General features: G+C 40.9%; 1 protein-coding gene across 1 annotated transcript in view; it reads left to right on the forward strand.

Annotated features, from left to right (window-relative positions):
* The window catches only part of nhsl2 (NHS-like 2), a 212234-nt gene that overhangs the window by 130745 nt on the left and 62438 nt on the right, over positions 1 to 19051 (forward strand). Inside the window, 1 exon segment of the mRNA XM_030075541.1 lies at positions 10157 to 10426. Within this exon segment, the coding sequence (XP_029931401.1) occupies positions 10157 to 10426 (270 nt within the window).

The raw sequence follows: 19051 nt of genomic DNA on the forward strand, positions 1-19051 counted from the left end.
GGGTTCCCAGGGTTCTCGCCCCGGGAACGTGAAAGTTTTATTACTATCCAGGCGTTTTTAGAAAGTTGCTCCAGCAACGGAGGAAAATGGAGACGTCTATAGTCCGGTGGGTTTTGCAGAGGTTTGAAGTTGCATCACGGATTTCACCGACGTGTTGCCTTCAGTGTCATCAGGTAAACTAAACTCCATCACTACACAGGAGGTTGCCCAGAACAGACAGTCAGTCCATCATTTTCATGTATTTCACACTGGAGTTTCACTAAAATTATGCTGACATGACTGAACCCAACCCGAACCCGAACATGATTACTAAATTTATCCAATCCAATCCAATCCACTTTATTTATATAGCACAATTTTAACAAACACAAGGTTTTCCAAAGTGCTGCACAGCAAGATAAAACACCACAAGATAACACAATAGAAGCAGAATAAAAAGGTAAAAAACACAGTAGGATAACACGATAAAATAAGATAAGATCAATTAAAATAAAATCAAGTAAAGTAAAATAATAATAATAATAATAATAATAATAAAATAATAAAACAAAATAGGATAGAATAAATAAAATATATAAAAATATTAAAATAAAATAATAAAATAAAATAAAATAAAATAATAATACAATTATAATTTTAATAGAATAAAATAATTGTAATAGAATAAAATAATGTAAAATGCACTACTAAATTTATGTCTGAACCCGGGTCCTGACACATCCCGATGGGCGGGTATCCACACCCAGTTGAGGAATTGCCAACGGGATCTGAAGACTCTAAATCGAGCGTCTAGTAACGCTTCGGTTCAAGTGAGGCAGATGGTTTCTACAGTCAAATGAAAGTGAACGGGTGAGATCAGCTGGCTGTGTGTGACATTTCCATTGCACATGAGCTGTGAACTTCTAATATGGCCGCCAAGGGGTGTGCTACTCCACCTGAGAGCCCAGAGCTGGAGCGTCTCTAAATTGATTAACACTGGAAACGTGGGATTATCTCATCCCACTGGCAGATCTGAGCTCTGAATGAGACTAAGCGACTTGTTATGGAGATTATTATTTTTTTTTTTTACAGTGTAAAGGACGCCTCAGCAGGACACACGACTGCTGACACATCAGCTTCCGTCCGCCGCCTATAGGATCTTCCATCTTCCTTCCGGAGCCCTTTTTCACGTCTTTTCTCCTTTCCTTGAAAAGGCTGTAGAGACGGTGGCGTTTCTAAATCTGCTCGGTGACGCCCAGAGGCTCGTCTCCTTCCTCCGTCCACAGCCCCTGCGTCTCTCCTCCTTTTCATGTCACCGTGGTTACGTAAGAGAGGAAGGAGCGAGGATGACATCTCCGCTGAGAAGTGCTGTGTGTGTGCATGTGTGTGTGTGTGTGTGCTTCACTACTGCTCAACTTTTAATCAGGAATTAATCGTTACCCTCAAAGGAAATGATTTACCACAACTTTACCAATCTGATCCATTAGTTTCACTGAACAATGTAGCTTGGCCTAGTTTGGGATCACTGGACAAAATAATTGATATAAAATACTTTTTTTCCCCCACAGCATTTAAGAAATACAGGATTATTTGTGGCAAAAATGCAGAAAATCCAGATGGTTTGCTTTTATTTCTGACACGTCTGACATGGATTTGGGTTTTGGTTGTTAGTCTTGGGTAAAATCTCTGACACTGCTAGTCCAGTTTAAGCCGGTGTCTTTCTGCTGTGTTACTTTTCACACGGTGTAATTTGCTTTCATTTTGTGCAGGGGTGGAGGGGGGGGGGATTGTTATATTTTTTCTGGAATGGAGCACCTTCTCAGAGGGCGAAATAGTTCCAAAAGTGTTTCCTAATGATCCCAAAACTAATGTTTGAGGTTATTTAGAGAGTAATCAAGATAAATGACCCCCTGCTGAGCCTGCAGCCGGCTGTAATGAAACGTGTGCACTTCGCTGTCCGCCGTGGCGCTCAGGACCGAAGTGTCCGGTGAACGGCACGCCGTACACTGCAGTGGCTCCACGCAGACACTCTGAAAGGCTTTGGCGAGCCTTTGAGGGTTTTTTGACGTTGTTGTTTTTTGATGAATTAATTCATCATCTTGTCTATCAGATGTCTAAAGTGATTATTAATGCTGTTCTCATTTTATAATACAATGAAACTGAGAAAATGTAGCACAGCTCAGCGTTTTTTAACACTGAAACCAGCAAATTTGGGGTATTTTTACTTGATAAATGACTAAAATGATTAATGCATCCATCATAGAATTATTTAATTTTTTATTCCTGATCATGGTCACTGGGGCTGGAGCCTTTCCCAGCATGCACTGGGCACAAAACAGGCAAACACCCAGAGAAGTCGTCAGTTTATCAGGACTAAATGATTAATTGATTAACAAAACTATCTTTTTTTTTTTTTTTTAATTAGCCAGTGGACTAATTAATTAACTAAATAATTTTCCTGACTTTTTAAGGTCCCAAAAAATCAAAAACTATCAAGCGGCTTTGTTTAACAACTGTGAAAGGAGACGTGTGTGTCCTGGAATAAACTCCACTAGACACATATTTAAACACCGTCATACACTCTCTCTCTCTCTCTCTCTCTCTCTCTCTCTCTCTTTCTCTTTCATTATATGTTAATAAACGACCTGCCGTCTCCAGTAATTCCTGTACTTCTAGATGGATTTTTTTGCCCTTGTGCACCGGGCAAACCCGGAAAAGCGGCTCATTTTCATCTTTTTATTCTCTTGTATGTGTGCATCTCTTCTTTTTTCTCCATTCCAGAGTGTTAAAGAAAACTTATCTGATACTGCACCACCACATTAAAGCCTGTACAGATGTTTTGCAGCATGATAATGGGGGATTTGGTGCCTTTTGCACCACCACATTAGTTGTAATCAGAGCAAAGCGAGCCTCTTCAGGTGCTGTGTTTATGAATCATGAGGTGTCAGCCGTGTTTTTGCTGTTATCTCCTGGTAAAAGTTTCATTAACCCGATTTCGTGAAGCAAGTCCATGCAAGCGTAACAAGAAATGTTTTGCCTCTCAGATCACACGTCTTGACTTTTCTCAAACATCCAGCAGCAGCTCCCACTGTGTGTGTGTGTGTGTGTGTGTGTGTGGCTGCAGAAAAAACATAAAGCACAGTGCTTTTTACTGGGGATGTCACTGTGGGGTTTTTTTTTTTCTGTTTTTCTGTTTTCAGAGCCCTGTTTTGGTACACTCTCTGCTCTAAGCGCTCTTAAGAGTGCATCCTTTTGATTGTAAACAATGACGAAAAAGTAGCCAGAGCTTTAAAAAAAATAAAATAAAAAAAAAGATGTTCCCAGTAGGCACTCAGTGTAACATGCCATGTCTCACAGCACTGCAGGGACGTCATATTTCACTTGGTGCTTTATTTGGGAGCATTTACCATTCAGTTTCCCCACCTTCATTTCCCAAGCCTGCATGGGAATTTAAAGGACTACTTTGACTTTTGGGGATTTTGTCCCACCGGTCGTCTTAGCAAACATGACAGGAGGACTGACACTAAAATCACGTGTTTTTGGCTGATCTCTCTGATTAATCGCGGATCGAGTTGCATATTTTTGTCTGAACTCAAGCCTGAGAGCAGAGTAACCGAGCCCGACCTGAACCCGACAGGTGTTCTTGTTTTGTGTCCAAACCCAACCCGAGCCCCAGATTTTGCTGGTCTTTCATTGCTTGATTACATTTACCGCCTGAAATAGCCCAAGTGTTGCCTTCAGTGTCGTCACGTAAACTCCAGCACTACACAGGAAGTTGCTCAGAACAGACAACAGGTCCATCATTTTTTTTACTAAACTAAACCAAACTAACCTAACACCAACATGACCGAACTCGAACCTGACCCCGAACATAATTTCTAAATATTTGTCTGAACCTGGCTCGACACGTTAGGTCCCGATGTGCCGGGTTGGGTATCCATGCTCTACAGTGAACTGCTGTTTGCTGAAGAGTTAGCAGACACACAGGACAGAGTCGGGTTACAAGCATACACATATGTATTATGTTTGTTTTTTCCCACGTCCCTAACGAGGTTATAATTAACTAAAGCTAAACTAAAACTAAAACTAGATTTGAAAAAAACGTTTTACTTAACTGAAATAAAAACTAGATTTAAGAAACGAAAAACAAAAACTAACTGAAACTATATTGTGCACTTACAAAACAAAACCAAAACAAATAAAAATAGACAGAAAATATCTTTTGTTTGAGTCTTTGTCAGTTCGGTCAGACGTGTGAGCACAATCAGCATGAGCTAATAGAAACTAGACTAAAACTAAACGTTTTTAAACAATAAAAACTAAACTGAGACAAGCGAACCCACACTGGAAACTAACTGAAACTAAACTGAACTGAAAACCAAAATTAAAACCAAAATAAAAATAAAAACTAATGACAAATACAAATACAAAACTATAATAACTACAGTGGTGGAAAAAAAGTTTTCGGACACCCTTAAAATTTTACACAATCTCACAATCTCAAATATTATCATGAAATATTTGTGGAAAAATCATTTTTGTGTTTCAAAAGGTGTGGCTGCATTAGACAGATACAAACAAATACAAATTATATTTTTTTGTTTATTGTTTACAAGAAAAACTAACAAAACTAAATTCTTGACAGTGTAATCTTTATCTTCAGGCGTGTTTCCTGCGTTAGGTTTCTTGTTTTAGCCATTTTTGTGTCTGAAGAACTTTCAAATGTGCTGCTTTATATAGACACCAAGCTTGGCAACAAAAATTGTGTCTTTTAATAAAAAGAACGACCTTCATCACTGGTACCAAAATGACCCAATACTCAAAATTTCTTATGTATTTATATGGAACCAATCAATTTTAAGTTTTCAATGGCTTTTTTTAGGATTTGTTTAGTATTTTGGCTGTGACTGTACTAAAAGAAATTGCACTTGAAGACCTAAGAGTGATTTGTTAATGCAATATTTCACAAATGCATGGGGTGTCCCAAAACTTTTTTCCACCACCATAGATGCATCCAGATGCGTTCTATGTGGTTTGGCGGGGTTTCCAGTCTGACACAGATACCCGACATAATCCAGCGCCCACAGGGAGTGAAGACTTTTGTTTGGAGCTACTTTTGGGCCAAAGAACGTTATCTGCCTGCATCTGATTTGTCTCACTGGGGGCGAGAATTAATGGTGAAGGGAGATGAGGAAGACTGCAGCACACTGGAAACCTCACCAAATCGCACAGAGATCTCAATGGAAATTTTTCACTAAGGCCTAAGTGGAAAAGTGTCTTTTTTTTTTTTTTTGTATTTTCAGTGAACTGATCCTTTACGTGGGAAACACTTGTGCAGGCTTGTGCAGAGGTCCACTAAACGCATGGATGATGCCACAAATAAATAAATAAATGAAATAAAATGTCTGTATTCCATTTGTAGGAGCAACTGGACAGTAAATCCAACATGACAGGCTCATGTGAGCTAACACAGACCGCAGACGACGCTCTCGCCTCCGGTCATGACGTTTATCCTCAAGTTTCTCTGACAAAGACTGAGGCAGACACGAGGAGTTTTCTGTCAGTCCATGAAAAAAAAAAAAAAAAAGAGAATTTACCTTTTAATTTTGAACCATGATTCAAGTGTTCCACTGTTTTTAAATGGGGCCCAATGTATCGATCACATGATCCTTGTTGTTTTCGATTAAGTGGCATCCAATTGAATTAATTCAGTTTCTATGCACTGTTTCCAAAAGATTCCCCAAGTGTCTGTAGTGGCAAATTTCTCTTCTCTTGTATCTTTTCTTTGGTTTTTGGTCACATTAGCAAACTGTTGTGCGTACTCAACCTTTACTTATGCAGGGAGGAGCTGCTGAGGCACCAAGGTCTCACATGCCATTAAAAAATAAAGACAAATTCGACATAAAATCACTGCTATCAATATAATATAAACACCCAGAGAATGTGAAAAGCAATATATAACAGCAATTAAATGCACAAGTAAAATCCTTAGATTGACGGTAACGTATTTTAAAGGCGTATGTGAAACCTCAGTGTTTTATTGTTCCAAGTGTTCTCCCCTCGCTCACACACAACACATTAAATGTTATGCGTTAACTAGTTTTGGGACCGGGTATTGTAATCCACCGAGTATAAAGAAAGACATTTTTGAAAGGCTCGAGTTACGGCGCGGCGGCGGTTTGTGCGCAGGTTTGAGTCCTTCGGGGTCCCGGCAGTAGAAAGTAATCTGCATGAAACAGCGCGGACTAAGTGTCATAATAACAGGCTGTGTTAGGTAAGCCTCCATTTCAAATTCAGGTTCAGGACTTAATTGTCCCTAATGGGAAATTAAGGCTCGCTGCGAGACCAAAACACTCCCAGCGAAATGCAGATAAAACACAGAAAAGCATGACACTTATAATAAAACAGTGAAATAAGCTGTGACCAAAAAAAAAATAATAATAATAATAATAATTTGTTTAAGAATCCAAAAAGAGAAGTAAAGTAAGTTAACACAGGCTGCATAACGAGGAATATGCATCTGTATCTGTGGGGGGCGAGGTTGTCTCGATTCATCCCGAGAACAAATATCAGCCGACGATACGTTATAAATCATGCACGATCGTCTCTCTTTGTTCTCCTGCGGGCGCTGATGCTAACTGACGTGCACGTCTGTGTCGTGAACGTCGCGGCGGTGAATTCCTCTGGCGGGGGCCGACTGTGTGGAAGCAGCTTAAGAAGATGAAGCCGCTGGCTGGGAGGGTGAAATTGTGATTGCATACAGTGCGGCGTTTACGGAGGGGCTTCCTGTGAGGGGGGGGGGGGGGGGGGCTGTTTGGGAGCCAAGACGACAACGACGATAGCGCCGGTGGTTTCACTGCAGTGTGTGTGTGTGTGTGTGTGTGTGTCTGCAGGGAACTGAGCATCCTTTTTTTTTTTTTTTTTTTTTTTTTTTACAGCACTTCAATTGCCTTATTCCACATGGTATAATCAGGAAACAGAGCTGTGTCTGTGTGTTTCCCCTTGGAGCCACACACACACACACACACACACACACACACACACACACAAGTTGGGAGGAAATGTGGAAACGAGGCTTGTTGATGTGTTCTTTATGTTTCGATGATTTGTAAACTTCACACTCCAGCTGCATTGAACTGACAGAACCAGTGCAAATATAAGGAATTGAATGGATTTTGAGTGTGTTTGCCCTTTACATGGACCCTGATATTCCCCTAATAATCAGATTAAAAGCCCAGTAAGTAAAAATCAAAATAAAAATGCCACCTCAATGAGAAGACGCTCAATTGGAGTTTTCAATCAGGTTGAAAGGGGCTGCTGTAAACCTTTGATAATCTGTTCAATAGGAAAATATCAGCGCCTAATAAGCATGTAATCTCGTAATCTGCTGGTTTCGTGTCTGGTGGGAATAAATCTGCTCTCTCTGCTCATGTTTGCTCCACGTGGGGGAACATCAGGCGACGGGACGAGTTTCCAGGAGGGACGGAAACTCAGCCGCTCCGTGGCTGATGACGACTTTTCTGTTGCGCAGATTATAATCTGTAAAGGATTGTTGAGCGGCTGAAAGGTGGGAATCCCAGAATCCAGAGAACCATCGAGGAAATCAAAACACTGCTGGGAAAGTCTGAAGGCTTCCTGTTAAAGAATAACCAGCAGCCAGCCAGGGTTCATTTGTACAGTCGACCTGATGGGGGCGCCACTGCCTGACAACAGGACTCAGCCTGGATTATATTTATATTTCCTGCAGATTAGACTCTTCCCAGCAGGTGGAGCCACTCTGCACAGGTCAAAATCAGTTTTCTTCTGATTAAAATACTTTGAACTTTTATTTAACTCGATCTGAATGAAATGCAACACGATCACATGAGAGGGAGCTCTGTTTTGCTGTATACGAGTGTGGCTGTGATTCGGTCGTGTATTCATCCACTGTGCTGATATTTTCACGGAAAGTAGTCCCGGCTAGTCCAGCACAGTATGATTTGTTTTTGGTGATTTGAGCCTTTACAGTGGTCCCTCGTTAATCGCGGGAGTTACGTTCTAAAAATAACCCGCAATGGGCGAAATCCGCGAAGTAGTCCGCTTTATTTTTTACAATTATTCTAGATGTTTTAAGGCTGTAAAACCCCTCACGACACACTTTATACACTTTTCTCAGACAGGCATTAACATTTTCTCACTTTTCTCTCTTGTTTAAACTCTCAAAGTTCAAACCTTCGTAGAAAAATAAGTCCAGTATTATAGAATGAACGCATTCTGTAGTGTACAGGAGACACGGCACGGAGGAGATTGATTGACAATGGTCTACAGTCCCTTAGCCAATCAGGACGCAGAACAGAATGCACTGTAAAGAAAAAAAAAAAAAAAAAATCATGCAAAATTTCACTAAAAAAAAAATCCGCAAAACTGCGAGGCCGCAAAAGGTGAACCGCGTTATAGCGAGGGACAACTGTATTTATTACAATATTATTTTTATTTTACCTCTCTTTAAATAAACCCTCCAGATTCGGCCACATATCGTTTAATTTTACCTTCAGAGCTGGTATTTCTCCTTTGCTCACTTTTTAAAATTTTTTTATTTTTATTTTATTTTGCTGATATTTTCACGGAAAGTAGTCCCAGCTAATCCAGCGCAGTATGATTTGTTTTTGGTGATTTGAGCCTTTATTTATAACAATATTATTTTTATTTTACCTCTCTTTTTTTTTTTTTACGTGGCAGTTCCCTTCAGAGCTGGTATTTCTCCTTTGCTCACTTTTTAAAATTTTTTTTATTTTTATTTTTATTTAATTTTATTAATGCTAGCAGCCTACTATCACTCAACACTGCTGGAATTTCGATATTTTTTGTGATTTATTTATTTGTTTATTTTCTCTCTCGGCCGCTGCCGTCTTGTTTTGAGTGAACCGAGGTGATGTGAGGAGCGTTATTTACCAAAAAACAGTGAAAAAGTGTTGGTGTTGTTGATGTGCTGCAACAAAACAAACAAACAAACAAACAAACAAACAAACAAAAAACATCCGTGGCAGTGATTTTTGGGAATATTTTAAGCGCGTCCTCTTTTTGAATATTTAAACTCCGTGTGAACAACAGAAAATGTCAATCATATTTTTGTTGTTGTTGTTGTTGTTGTTGTTTTTCTGTTTTCTGTATGAATGTATTGATGATGATTGATGATGATGATTGATGATGATGATGATCAATGGTGATGATCATTTTTTTTAATTGCGATGTTTCATTCTGAGCTATGTGGAGATGCTCGTTTTTCTTTCTTTCTTTCTTTCTTTCTTTCTTTTATCGGTTTCCGTACCAAACTCCCCTCCTCTTCCTCCCCGTTCACTCATCCGTCTCCTCTCCCTCCGTTTCTCCTCCCTTCCAAATGTCATCCCTCCTTGCTTCCTCCTCCTCCTCTTGTCCTTCTTTTCTCTCGCCGGCGCCACAATCCCCTCTTTATCTCGTTTTCTCCTTCCACACCTCCCTCCCCTAATCCTGTCTTCTCCCTCCCTCTTTATCTCCTCCCATCCCTGTGTCGTCCTCCCATTTCCCCTTTGCTTCCTAATTAAAGTCTTCATCTTCCCCTCTCTCTCTCTCTCTCTCTCTCTCTCTCTCTCTCTCTCTCTCTCTCTCTCTCTCTCGGCGTTGTTCTCCCTGACAACACACTGCGTTATGTAATCTGTGTCTCTGGGCATTAGTTATGCAAATTTCATACATTTTTATTTACATGCACGTTCTCTCTCTCTCTCCTCTCTCTCTCTCTCTCTCTCTTTCATTCACACAATCTATCTTACTATATCTCTCCCTCGCTCCCTCCTCTCTCTCTTTCTTCCTCTTCCCCTCCTCGCCTTTCCTCCCTCTTTCTCTCCCTAATTTATTTGTCCTCCTCTCTTCATTTTTCTCCCCCCCTCCTTTTGACATTTCTTTTTTCCCCTCTCTCTCTCTCATCCCTCTCTCCCCCTCTTTCTCTTTCATCCATCCTGTCCTCTCAACCTCTCTCTCCCCCTCTCTCTCTCTCCTCTTTCTCTCCCTCCATCCATCATCTCCTTTCAACATTTCCCCCCTCTCTCCCCCTCTCTCTCTCTCTCCTCTGTCTCCATCCTCCCTCTCTCTTGCTCATCCTCTTCATATCAACATCTCTCTCTCTCTCTCTCTCTCTCCCTCCCTCGCTCCCTCTCTCCTCCAGCGACCAGCGGTCTGGAGGCGGAGAGCGGCAGGCGTGGCGGCAGCAGCAGCAGCAGCAGCGGCGGCCATCACAACCACGGCAACCACAGCAGCAGCAGCAGCAGCGGCGGTGGTGGCGGCGGCGGCGGCGGCAGCAGCAGCAGCGGCGGCGCGGCCCACTTCAGGTCTCCATGGCAACAGAGCGTGAACGTGTTCGGCTCGTGGAGCAGGCCGGAGTGTGTCGAGGAGCTGCACCAGCAAGCGCAGCTCAACCTCCAGAGCCTGCTGCAAGGTAAGAGAGAGGGGAGAGAGACGGAAGGGCGGGAAGGTGTGTGTGTGTGTGTGTGTGTGTGTGTGTGTGCGGTGGACAAGTGTGTGTGTGTGTGTGTGTGTGTGTGGGTGGGTGGGAAAGCGTGGCGATGGAGGCAGAGGTGGGTGGGAAAGTGTTTACATGCTGGTGTATGGTGTTAGATTGTGTGTGTGTGTGTGTGTGTGTGTGTGTGTGTGTGTGTGTGTGTGCATTAGCTCATCGGAGTGCTCTTAATCTCATGCGATAAGGTGTGTCTCGCTACCTTGTGTTGATAACGTGGCGTGCATGGATGTGTGTGTGCTCGTGATCGAGTGTGTGTGTGTTTGCTTAACCTTGCTACTGTGTGTGTGTGTGTGTGTGTATGTGTATGTGTGTGTGTGTGTGTGTGTGCAGCAAAGAGGCATTTTAATGTGTCTGTTTACCTTTTGGCAGATAGGCAGTGGCTGATACTGGAGCTTGTTCTCGTGTGTGTGTGTGTGTGTGTGTGTGTGTGTGTGAAGAGGAAACGCTGTCATTCTCATGTTAATATTAATCCCCTCTGTTTACGGAAGATGCTGCTCTTGCTCTATCTATGGCGTACGTGTGTGTGTGTGCGTGTGTGTGTGTGTGTGTGTGTGTGTGTGTGTGTGTGTGTGTGTATAAATTAGCCAGCGCTCGAGGGAACCAGGGTTTCCGTTTGTGCACTCCAATACTACTGTTTCTCACATTTTGCTCTCCGCCAGTCCTCCCTCTCTCTCTCTCTCTCTCTCTCACAGTGACTCATGCTGTCTCGCCCTTTGCCCTGCCCTTCCATTTAAGCAAATCACGCCGAGGTTTTTTTTTTTTCTTTTTTTTTTAGCTGAATGAACAAGAGGGCTGAATGGGCGAACGCAGCAGACAACCTTGAATAAACAGCTGAGTGAATGAGTGTGCGCACAGTGTGTGTGTGTGTGTGTGTGTGTGTGTGTGAGCCGAGGCAGACGGCTCAGGCTATATAACTTCAACTATACATCTCTTCGAATTCAAACTGGCCCTGCTTTTATTATCGAACAGAGACGATCAGCAAAAGTCACATTTCAAAATAAAGCTCAATTTCGGTCGATGTCTTTAATTTATTTGCACTTCTTTCCGCTGTGAGGACTTGAATCTGATTGGCTGGAGGGGGTTGGTGTACTTTGGGACACCTCGGATACACAGAAATTAGCAAAATCTGGCACAATCACACCACAGAGCAGTGTTGTTAATTAATCTCTCTGTTATAAAAGGATTAATAAACTCTAATCCACTGCTCTATGATAGTCAGCGAATATAAAACTCATAAAACGGCATAAATTGTATCTTACAACAACGACAGCAAACTACAGCAAAAACTATTTTTTTTTTAATGATGATCTCTCAAATTCAAGTGACCATTTATTTATTCTTTTTCTTTTTTTAAATTTTTTTTTAATTGATGATCTCCCATTTATTTCTTCTTTTTTTTTTAATGATGCTCTCTCAAATTCAAGTGACCATTTATTTATTCTTTTTTTTTTTAATGATGATCTCCCATTTATTAATTCTTTTTTTGGATGATCTCCCATTTATTTATTCTTTTTTTTTGATGATCTCCCATTTATTTATTTATTTATTTTTTTTAATGATGATCTCCCATTTATTTATTCTTTTTTTTTGATGATCTCCCATTTATTTATTCTTTTTTTTTTAATGATGATCTCCCATTTATTTATTCTTTTCTTTTTTTTTTCCCATTTGTCATGCGTGTTTGTATTTTTTGTTGTGTGTGCTCCCTTTGTTGCGGAACTGATTGCCCCATTGGGGACAAATAAAGATATATATTGATATATTGATATAGCAGCGACACTAACCGGCTGCCTTATGCAGCGTTAGCAGTGTTACCCTCTGTTTTTAAAATACCAATTGATTTTAAAACTACTGTGATTATTATTCTGCATCTTGTCTGATTATTCTCATTTCTTGATCTTTTATTTTTTAATTAACCATATTTGACGAGTGTGCATCGGTCTCCCTCGTCCTTTTGCTTCTTATTTTATGCTTATTTCTTTATCAAGATGTGAAGCACTTTGAATATCATGCATTTGTTGGAAAGGTGCTATATACGTAAATAAAATTTTATTGATTGATTGAAGTATTATTGTTGTAAAGTTAACACGGAGCTAGCTGAGCCGTTTTATGTGTAGATGTGCGTTGTATTTATTTTATTTTCGGGCAAATTCACAGCGTCTGCGGAGCCACGACTCAAACTGAAAAAATGATTTTATTTATTGTTCGTATGAGTTTACAGCTGATATGTATGGACGACTCGATGGATTTCCGGAAAGGTTTAGTGGTGATGTGGCAGCACTATTTTTCTGACCCTTGTGAAAATAGTGCAGGCAGAGTACTTTTATTTTCAGAGCGTATCCCTCCTCAAACGTATTTAAATGATTCCCAGCTGGCCGTGGTGCAAGTGGCACAGGGAATTAATGGACTCAATTAATGGACTACTCTTAAGTAACGTCAGAGCTGTCATTCTCTTTCTTTAGCTGTGTGTGTGTGTGTGTGTGTGTGTGTGTGTGTGTGTGGGTATGGTAGTTTACAGGTTGCCTGTGCCGTTCCTCCTACATCTCTTTCCCTCTGACTCTGCTGTCATGTCTCATTACTGTGCGAGTGTGTGTTCATTTGTGTGTGTGTGTGTGTGTGCGTGTGTGTGTGTGTGTGTGTGTGTGTGTGTGTGTGTGTGCGCGTGTGTGTGTGTGTGCTCACCCATGTATTGTCTCAGATGCGCTGGCATCTTGTGTATAATCAAAACAAGATGGATGAATACAGTCGTGGGTGGACAACCAGGATATGGCATTACTGATACTGTGCGTGTGTGTGTGTGTGTGTGTGTGTGTGAGAGAGAGAGAGAGAGAGAGAGAGAGAGACTATCTGTGTGGCCATTCATTTATTTTTCTGTGTATTTTTATATTTATGTCCCATTTTTGTTTGTGTCCATTTCTGTTTCTGTGGGTGTCCATCTGCCTTTATGTGTGTATGTGTGTGTGTGTGTGTGTATGCGCCTGTGTTTGTGTGCCCATACATCCAAGTGTGTGTGTGTCCATCTGTGTGGCTGTGTGTTTTCATGTTTCCAGTGTGTGTGTACACCAGTGTCCATTTGTGTTATGTGTGTCCATCTGTTTGGGTGTGTGTTATATAACGCCGAAGCACCCAGCGGTGTCTCTCTCTCTCTCTCTCTCTCTCTCTCTCTCTCTCTCTCTCTCTGGCCTTCCTCACCATCAGTTTCCCACCGGCCACAGCACAGTAAAATATTCATACTCTTGCCGCTCCTCAACACTCTGCCCTCCATATTTATGAGGCTCTGTATTGTCCTCCAGTGTGGACGGATCTGCCGTGTTTTTCTGCCCAGATTCGGCTCCTCGGCGTTGAGATTTTTTGTCCGATTTATTTTGCCGTTGCGGCTGAGCGGGCAGCAGCAAAACACATGTGCTGCTCGTTAGGGCTGTGATCTGAAAGCCGACTGTTGGGATCATCCATCACGGACCCCCTGCAGTCAGCTGAGGATCATCACATCTGTCTTTTCTTTTCTTTTCTTTTTTTTTTTTTTGGGGCAGAGATGCACCTTCCTGATGAAACTGACAAACAGACACACGGCCACCTGTGGTATTTAGCAGCGTTTCTGCAGTCATCCAGTCGCGTCATCGCTGCGGAAAATACGCTCCCGCCCGCCGCTGAAAGAAATAACAGGGCCAACACGGGAAAAGTCGGTGAATGTAGGCCTGCTTAGGATGACGTTGCTTCATAATTTTGGTGTTTTTTTCCCCCAATTTTTTAACCTCTTAAGACCCGAGCTCTTGCTTGATATGCATTTTTTTTTATTTCTCTTTGCTATTTTGGCTTATTGGACCCTGATAGGTATAAAAACTAAGCATAATCTTTTTACATGGTGTAGTTTTAGAGAAAAATGATGTGGACACTGGTTCTCAATTTCCGTAAAACACAATAAAATCAAAAGTCAAAAGGGTGCAAAAGTCTTTATTTCCACCCTGAACATTGCAGGTTATGTCCTGACTGCTTCGTCTTGCATTAATAACACATACAAACATATTTTTGAACACGTTTTGAATATCACAGTGCAACAAACAAAATGGAGTAACAACATTTCTGCCCCCTTTGGACAGTCACAGCTACAGTAAGGCATCATATGCTTGTAACAAAATATAAAACAAGTAGTGGTAGGTAGTGTAAGGGTCCACATACGCGGCCAGACGGCCCCAGGTAAGCAGAATTAACTACTACGGTAATATGACCCAAAATGTGATGTCCATGCATGTGTACGCCAGGTCCTAAGAGGTTAAGCCGTAAGTTATAAACAGCCCTTACTCATGTGTCCTTTCTCTTTATTTTGACAAAGATGCATGGCAGTAATGCTGTTTTGAGTCACTATTTCAAACTGGCTGGCACTTCAAAGTGTTTTTGCATGTGTATCGATTTCAAATGCTCATAAAAGTGTTAATTGCAATAAAACAGTTAAAAAACGAGTCGTGATCGGACTATGCGGGATCATTGGAGTCAGGTACAGGTCAAGTGTTTGTTCTCGTCAGCACGCCACATGATGTGATTGAAGTAGGGATGCACGATAATATCGGCTGATTAAGGCTTTAAAATTAAAATTGGCGAACTGATCATCGGCAAAAAAATCCAATGTCATGCATCCCTAATAACAATAAATATGGCATTTTTCACGTAGTCAAATTAGTTTTCTCATTTTGCCCAGTGAATGTGCGCATTTGGAAAAGCATTGTATTTAATGTCTGCATCTGCCAGTGGGCCTTCACAATAAGAGCAGGCATGGTAACATGTTGATTCCATTACAGGAGAGACTTGATTTTGTCTGCAGTAAGGCTAAAAAACAACAGCAATAACAATGACAACAAACTTTATATGTCAGTATCAGTAATCAGCCAAAAGATTATTGGCATTGGCAAAAAATCCAGTGTCAAGCATTCTTAGACTGAATGTCTGCTCTTTTTATTCTAATTTCTAAAGGCTTTCTTATGCTTATCTGATCAATAACGCTCAATATTACATCCTACATATATATACATATATATATGGAGGCAGCTAGGCATTGTCCTTAAATGTGTCAAAACTCAATTCTGTATTTATTTTGAAGTTATTTCTTCAATGATACAAGCGGAATACAGATACAACACAGGTTTCTTCTGCTTATTTGATTAGTCAATCGACAGATAATTCATCAATTGCAATTTGAATTATTGGTTAAAAGTTTTCAGCAATTAAAAATCAATCAAGTAATACATCAACATCATGTAGACAGTCTGATTGCAGCTTCATTAAATGACAAAGATGCTCAGATTGTCTTCCTTTTCTCCGTTCATGTCTTTATATTAACGATATAAATTAATACTTTTTTTTTGACTGCTGGTCAGACTAAGGAAGCGATCTGAAGTTGGCCTCTGATCATTTCCCATGAGACTTTGGCTTTAGTAGCTTTATTTAACACTTTATGCACTGAATCGCTGTTATAAATGAAAAAATAACCGAAGGATTAAATAATAATAACCACTAGTTGGACCCCTGCCGTTTCTTCACATCACCACTCATCCTTCTTCAACATTTTAAAATATTTCTCCACTTTCTGAACCTCAGCACTCGACTTTGCATTTTTACCAGCTCAGTGTTGCTGTGCTGTATACAGATTTATTGTTTACCGTGCAGATTTATAATCACCCCTCCTTTCCAGCATTATATTATGTATTTAAATCTCAGCATTGTCCTCCGCTGTAGCTGATATACAGTATCTCATGCAGATTCATAATAGGAGGATTTGCACTTCTCCTCTCTCTCTGCAGTCCACTAATTGACTCTCCTCCCTCTCCTCAACACTCGACCCTACATATTTATGAAACTCACTTTTGTCCTCCGCTGCAGACAGATTTGCTCTGCACAATTTACAATAGCAAGATTTGCATTGTGTCTGTGTGTGTGTGTGTGTTTTTTTTCCCCCCCGTGCAATCTGTTAATTAACAGCAAATTATTCATAGTATTCCTTCACATTAACAGTGAACTTTGTGCTGTTTGATGTTCAGCATTGTCATCCATTACAGCCGGATTGACTCATTACACGCATCTGCTGGATGATTTTACAGTAAAAAAATAACTCTAAAATATTCATACTTTTCCATCTCCTCAGCACTCTGCATAGTTAACAAGTTCAGTATTGTCCTTCACTACAATGTGGGCTTTTTTTTTTGCTGTGAATTTTGCACACATTTGCACACATTTGCACAGTATTTTTAGTGTTGTAGCTCTAAACTTATCCCTGTATGAAATCTACAGAGTGAACGTCCAGATTTACATGACTTCAGCCACGGTTTGGTCTCATGCAGCTTCAGAGTATATTCAGTTCAAGTGTCCTGCACATTTTGCAGTGTTACAACCTGGAATTCAAATTGATTTTATTGTGCTTTTTACCACTGGATTAATTCGAGATACTTTTTGTGCCACAAACGATAATTAAAACAAGGGTCAAGATTTGGTAGAACTGCCTTTTGCTGCATTTAAAGTAGGAATTCTTGCTGGGTTTCTCTCTAGCAGCTTTGCACATCTGAGTCTGCATTATTTTTTTTACCCATTCTTTTTGGTGAAATAGCCGCCGCCGCCATGTTTCAGTCAGTGTGGGGATGGTGTTTTGTTCAGGGTGATGTGCAGTGTCGGGTTTCCACCACACGAAGCATTTTGCTCCGGGGCCAAAAACCTCTTGATTTGGATCTCTGGTCTGACCTTCTTCCACATGTTTGCTGGCTCGCCCACATGGCTTGTTGCAAACTCCAAACTGATGTCTTATGGCTTTCTGTCAGCCACCAAGGAAAGGACACATTTTTTCATCTCTGCATTGATTTATTTCAGGGAGTTAGTCGACGTTTCGGTCACGAGAACCTTTCTTAAGACGTACCAGCTACTGAGCGACACGGTGCTTTGAGTATAATCCATAACTGCGTAACATGCCACAGCCATGTTGGTGGTGGGTCCATGAAGCCTCCCTCAACTGGAAAAAGAAAAAGAAAAAACAAACCACAACATCCACATCATACACATTCAAACAAGTATTTTGATGCTGCCAAAAAGCATCTATTCCATGTTAGTGGTATATATATACAGGATATGGGCCAAGTCTATAGCATGGAGATGCCCCATGGAGTCCTATAACTTTGAATTCATCCATGTACAAATATCCAACTCCTGGACCCCTGCTTTCCCACAATGCACCATCCCCACAGTGAGACACGGTGGTGGCAGCATCAAGCTGTGGGGTTACTTTTCATCAGCAGGAACTGAGAAACTGGCCAGGATTGAGGGCAAGACAGATGGAGCCAAATACACGGGGCGAACCTTTGAGAAAAAAGCTGTTTCAGTCTGCAGGAGACTTGAGACCGGGGGGGCGGAGCTTCACCGTCAGCAGGACAGTGACCCTGAGCGACCAGCCAAGGAAGGGTTTTAGGCACAGAATGCTAATGTCTTCCAATGTCTTCCAATGTCTTCCAATGTCTTCCAATGTCTTCATATACTCAGTGATACACCATTAAATGTTGAAGGGAGCATATTACCTAGTGTATGGACTCTACTTTTTCTACTTTTCATGTGATTATCTGTCCAAGACCTAGCGTTTTTCTTTTGGACATGCAACCTTTTGTAAACTTTATTAATGTCTTAGAATGTCCTGGTCAAAGCCCAGACCAAAATTCAATTGAGAATCTGTGGTGAGACTCGAAAATCGCTCTTCACACACGGTCTCCGTCCAATCTGACTGAGCCGGAGCTGTTTAGCCAAGAAGAATGGGCAGAAAAAAATTGCAGACTCAAGATGTGCAATCGCCCTCAAGTATTGACTGAGGGGGGGACGAATACTCATGCATCCAACAGATTATTGTTTGTATCACAAAGTGTCTTGCACCTTCAAAGCACCGTTCATGTTGTGTTAATCAAAAGGCCAGTAAAATCAATTTGAATTCCAGGCTGTACCTCTGCAGAATGTGGAAAAGTCCAGCAGGGTGAATAGCTATGCAAGGTGCTGAACATTCTGCTAAACTGTCACTGTGTGTGTGTGTGTGTTTTTTGCAGTGTTTTGTGCCACGACTAAAAAAACACAGACAAAATTGAGAGTAGAGTTGTAGACGGTCTGTGCCAGAGTGGAAGTGAAGCTCTTCTGGCAGCTTGCGCTGGCCCGCGGCCCAAATAACACACTGTATTTTGGATTTGGGTTCATTCTGGCAGCTCCAGACCCGGTCTGCAACAGTAGCATGTCGCTTCTGTTGTCCCACTCCTGGTTTTAATTAAATGATGATTTACGGAGTTGAAGACCTTTTTTTTGATACCATGTAGGATTTATGATTTTATGATTTATGATTTTATGTGTGCATGTTTTTTCTTTTATGCTGTGCGGGCAGTGCATTTTACATTATTTTATTCTATTAAAATTACAATTGTATTATTATTTTATTTTATTATTTTATTTTAATATTTTATATATTTTATTTATTCTATCCTATTTTGTTTTATTATTTTATTATTATTATTATTACTATTATTATTTTACTTTATCTGA

The sequence above is a fragment of the Myripristis murdjan genome, chromosome 18, assembly GCF_902150065.1.
Source record: "Myripristis murdjan chromosome 18, fMyrMur1.1, whole genome shotgun sequence".
In the NCBI taxonomy this organism is placed as follows: domain Eukaryota; kingdom Metazoa; phylum Chordata; class Actinopteri; order Holocentriformes; family Holocentridae; genus Myripristis; species Myripristis murdjan.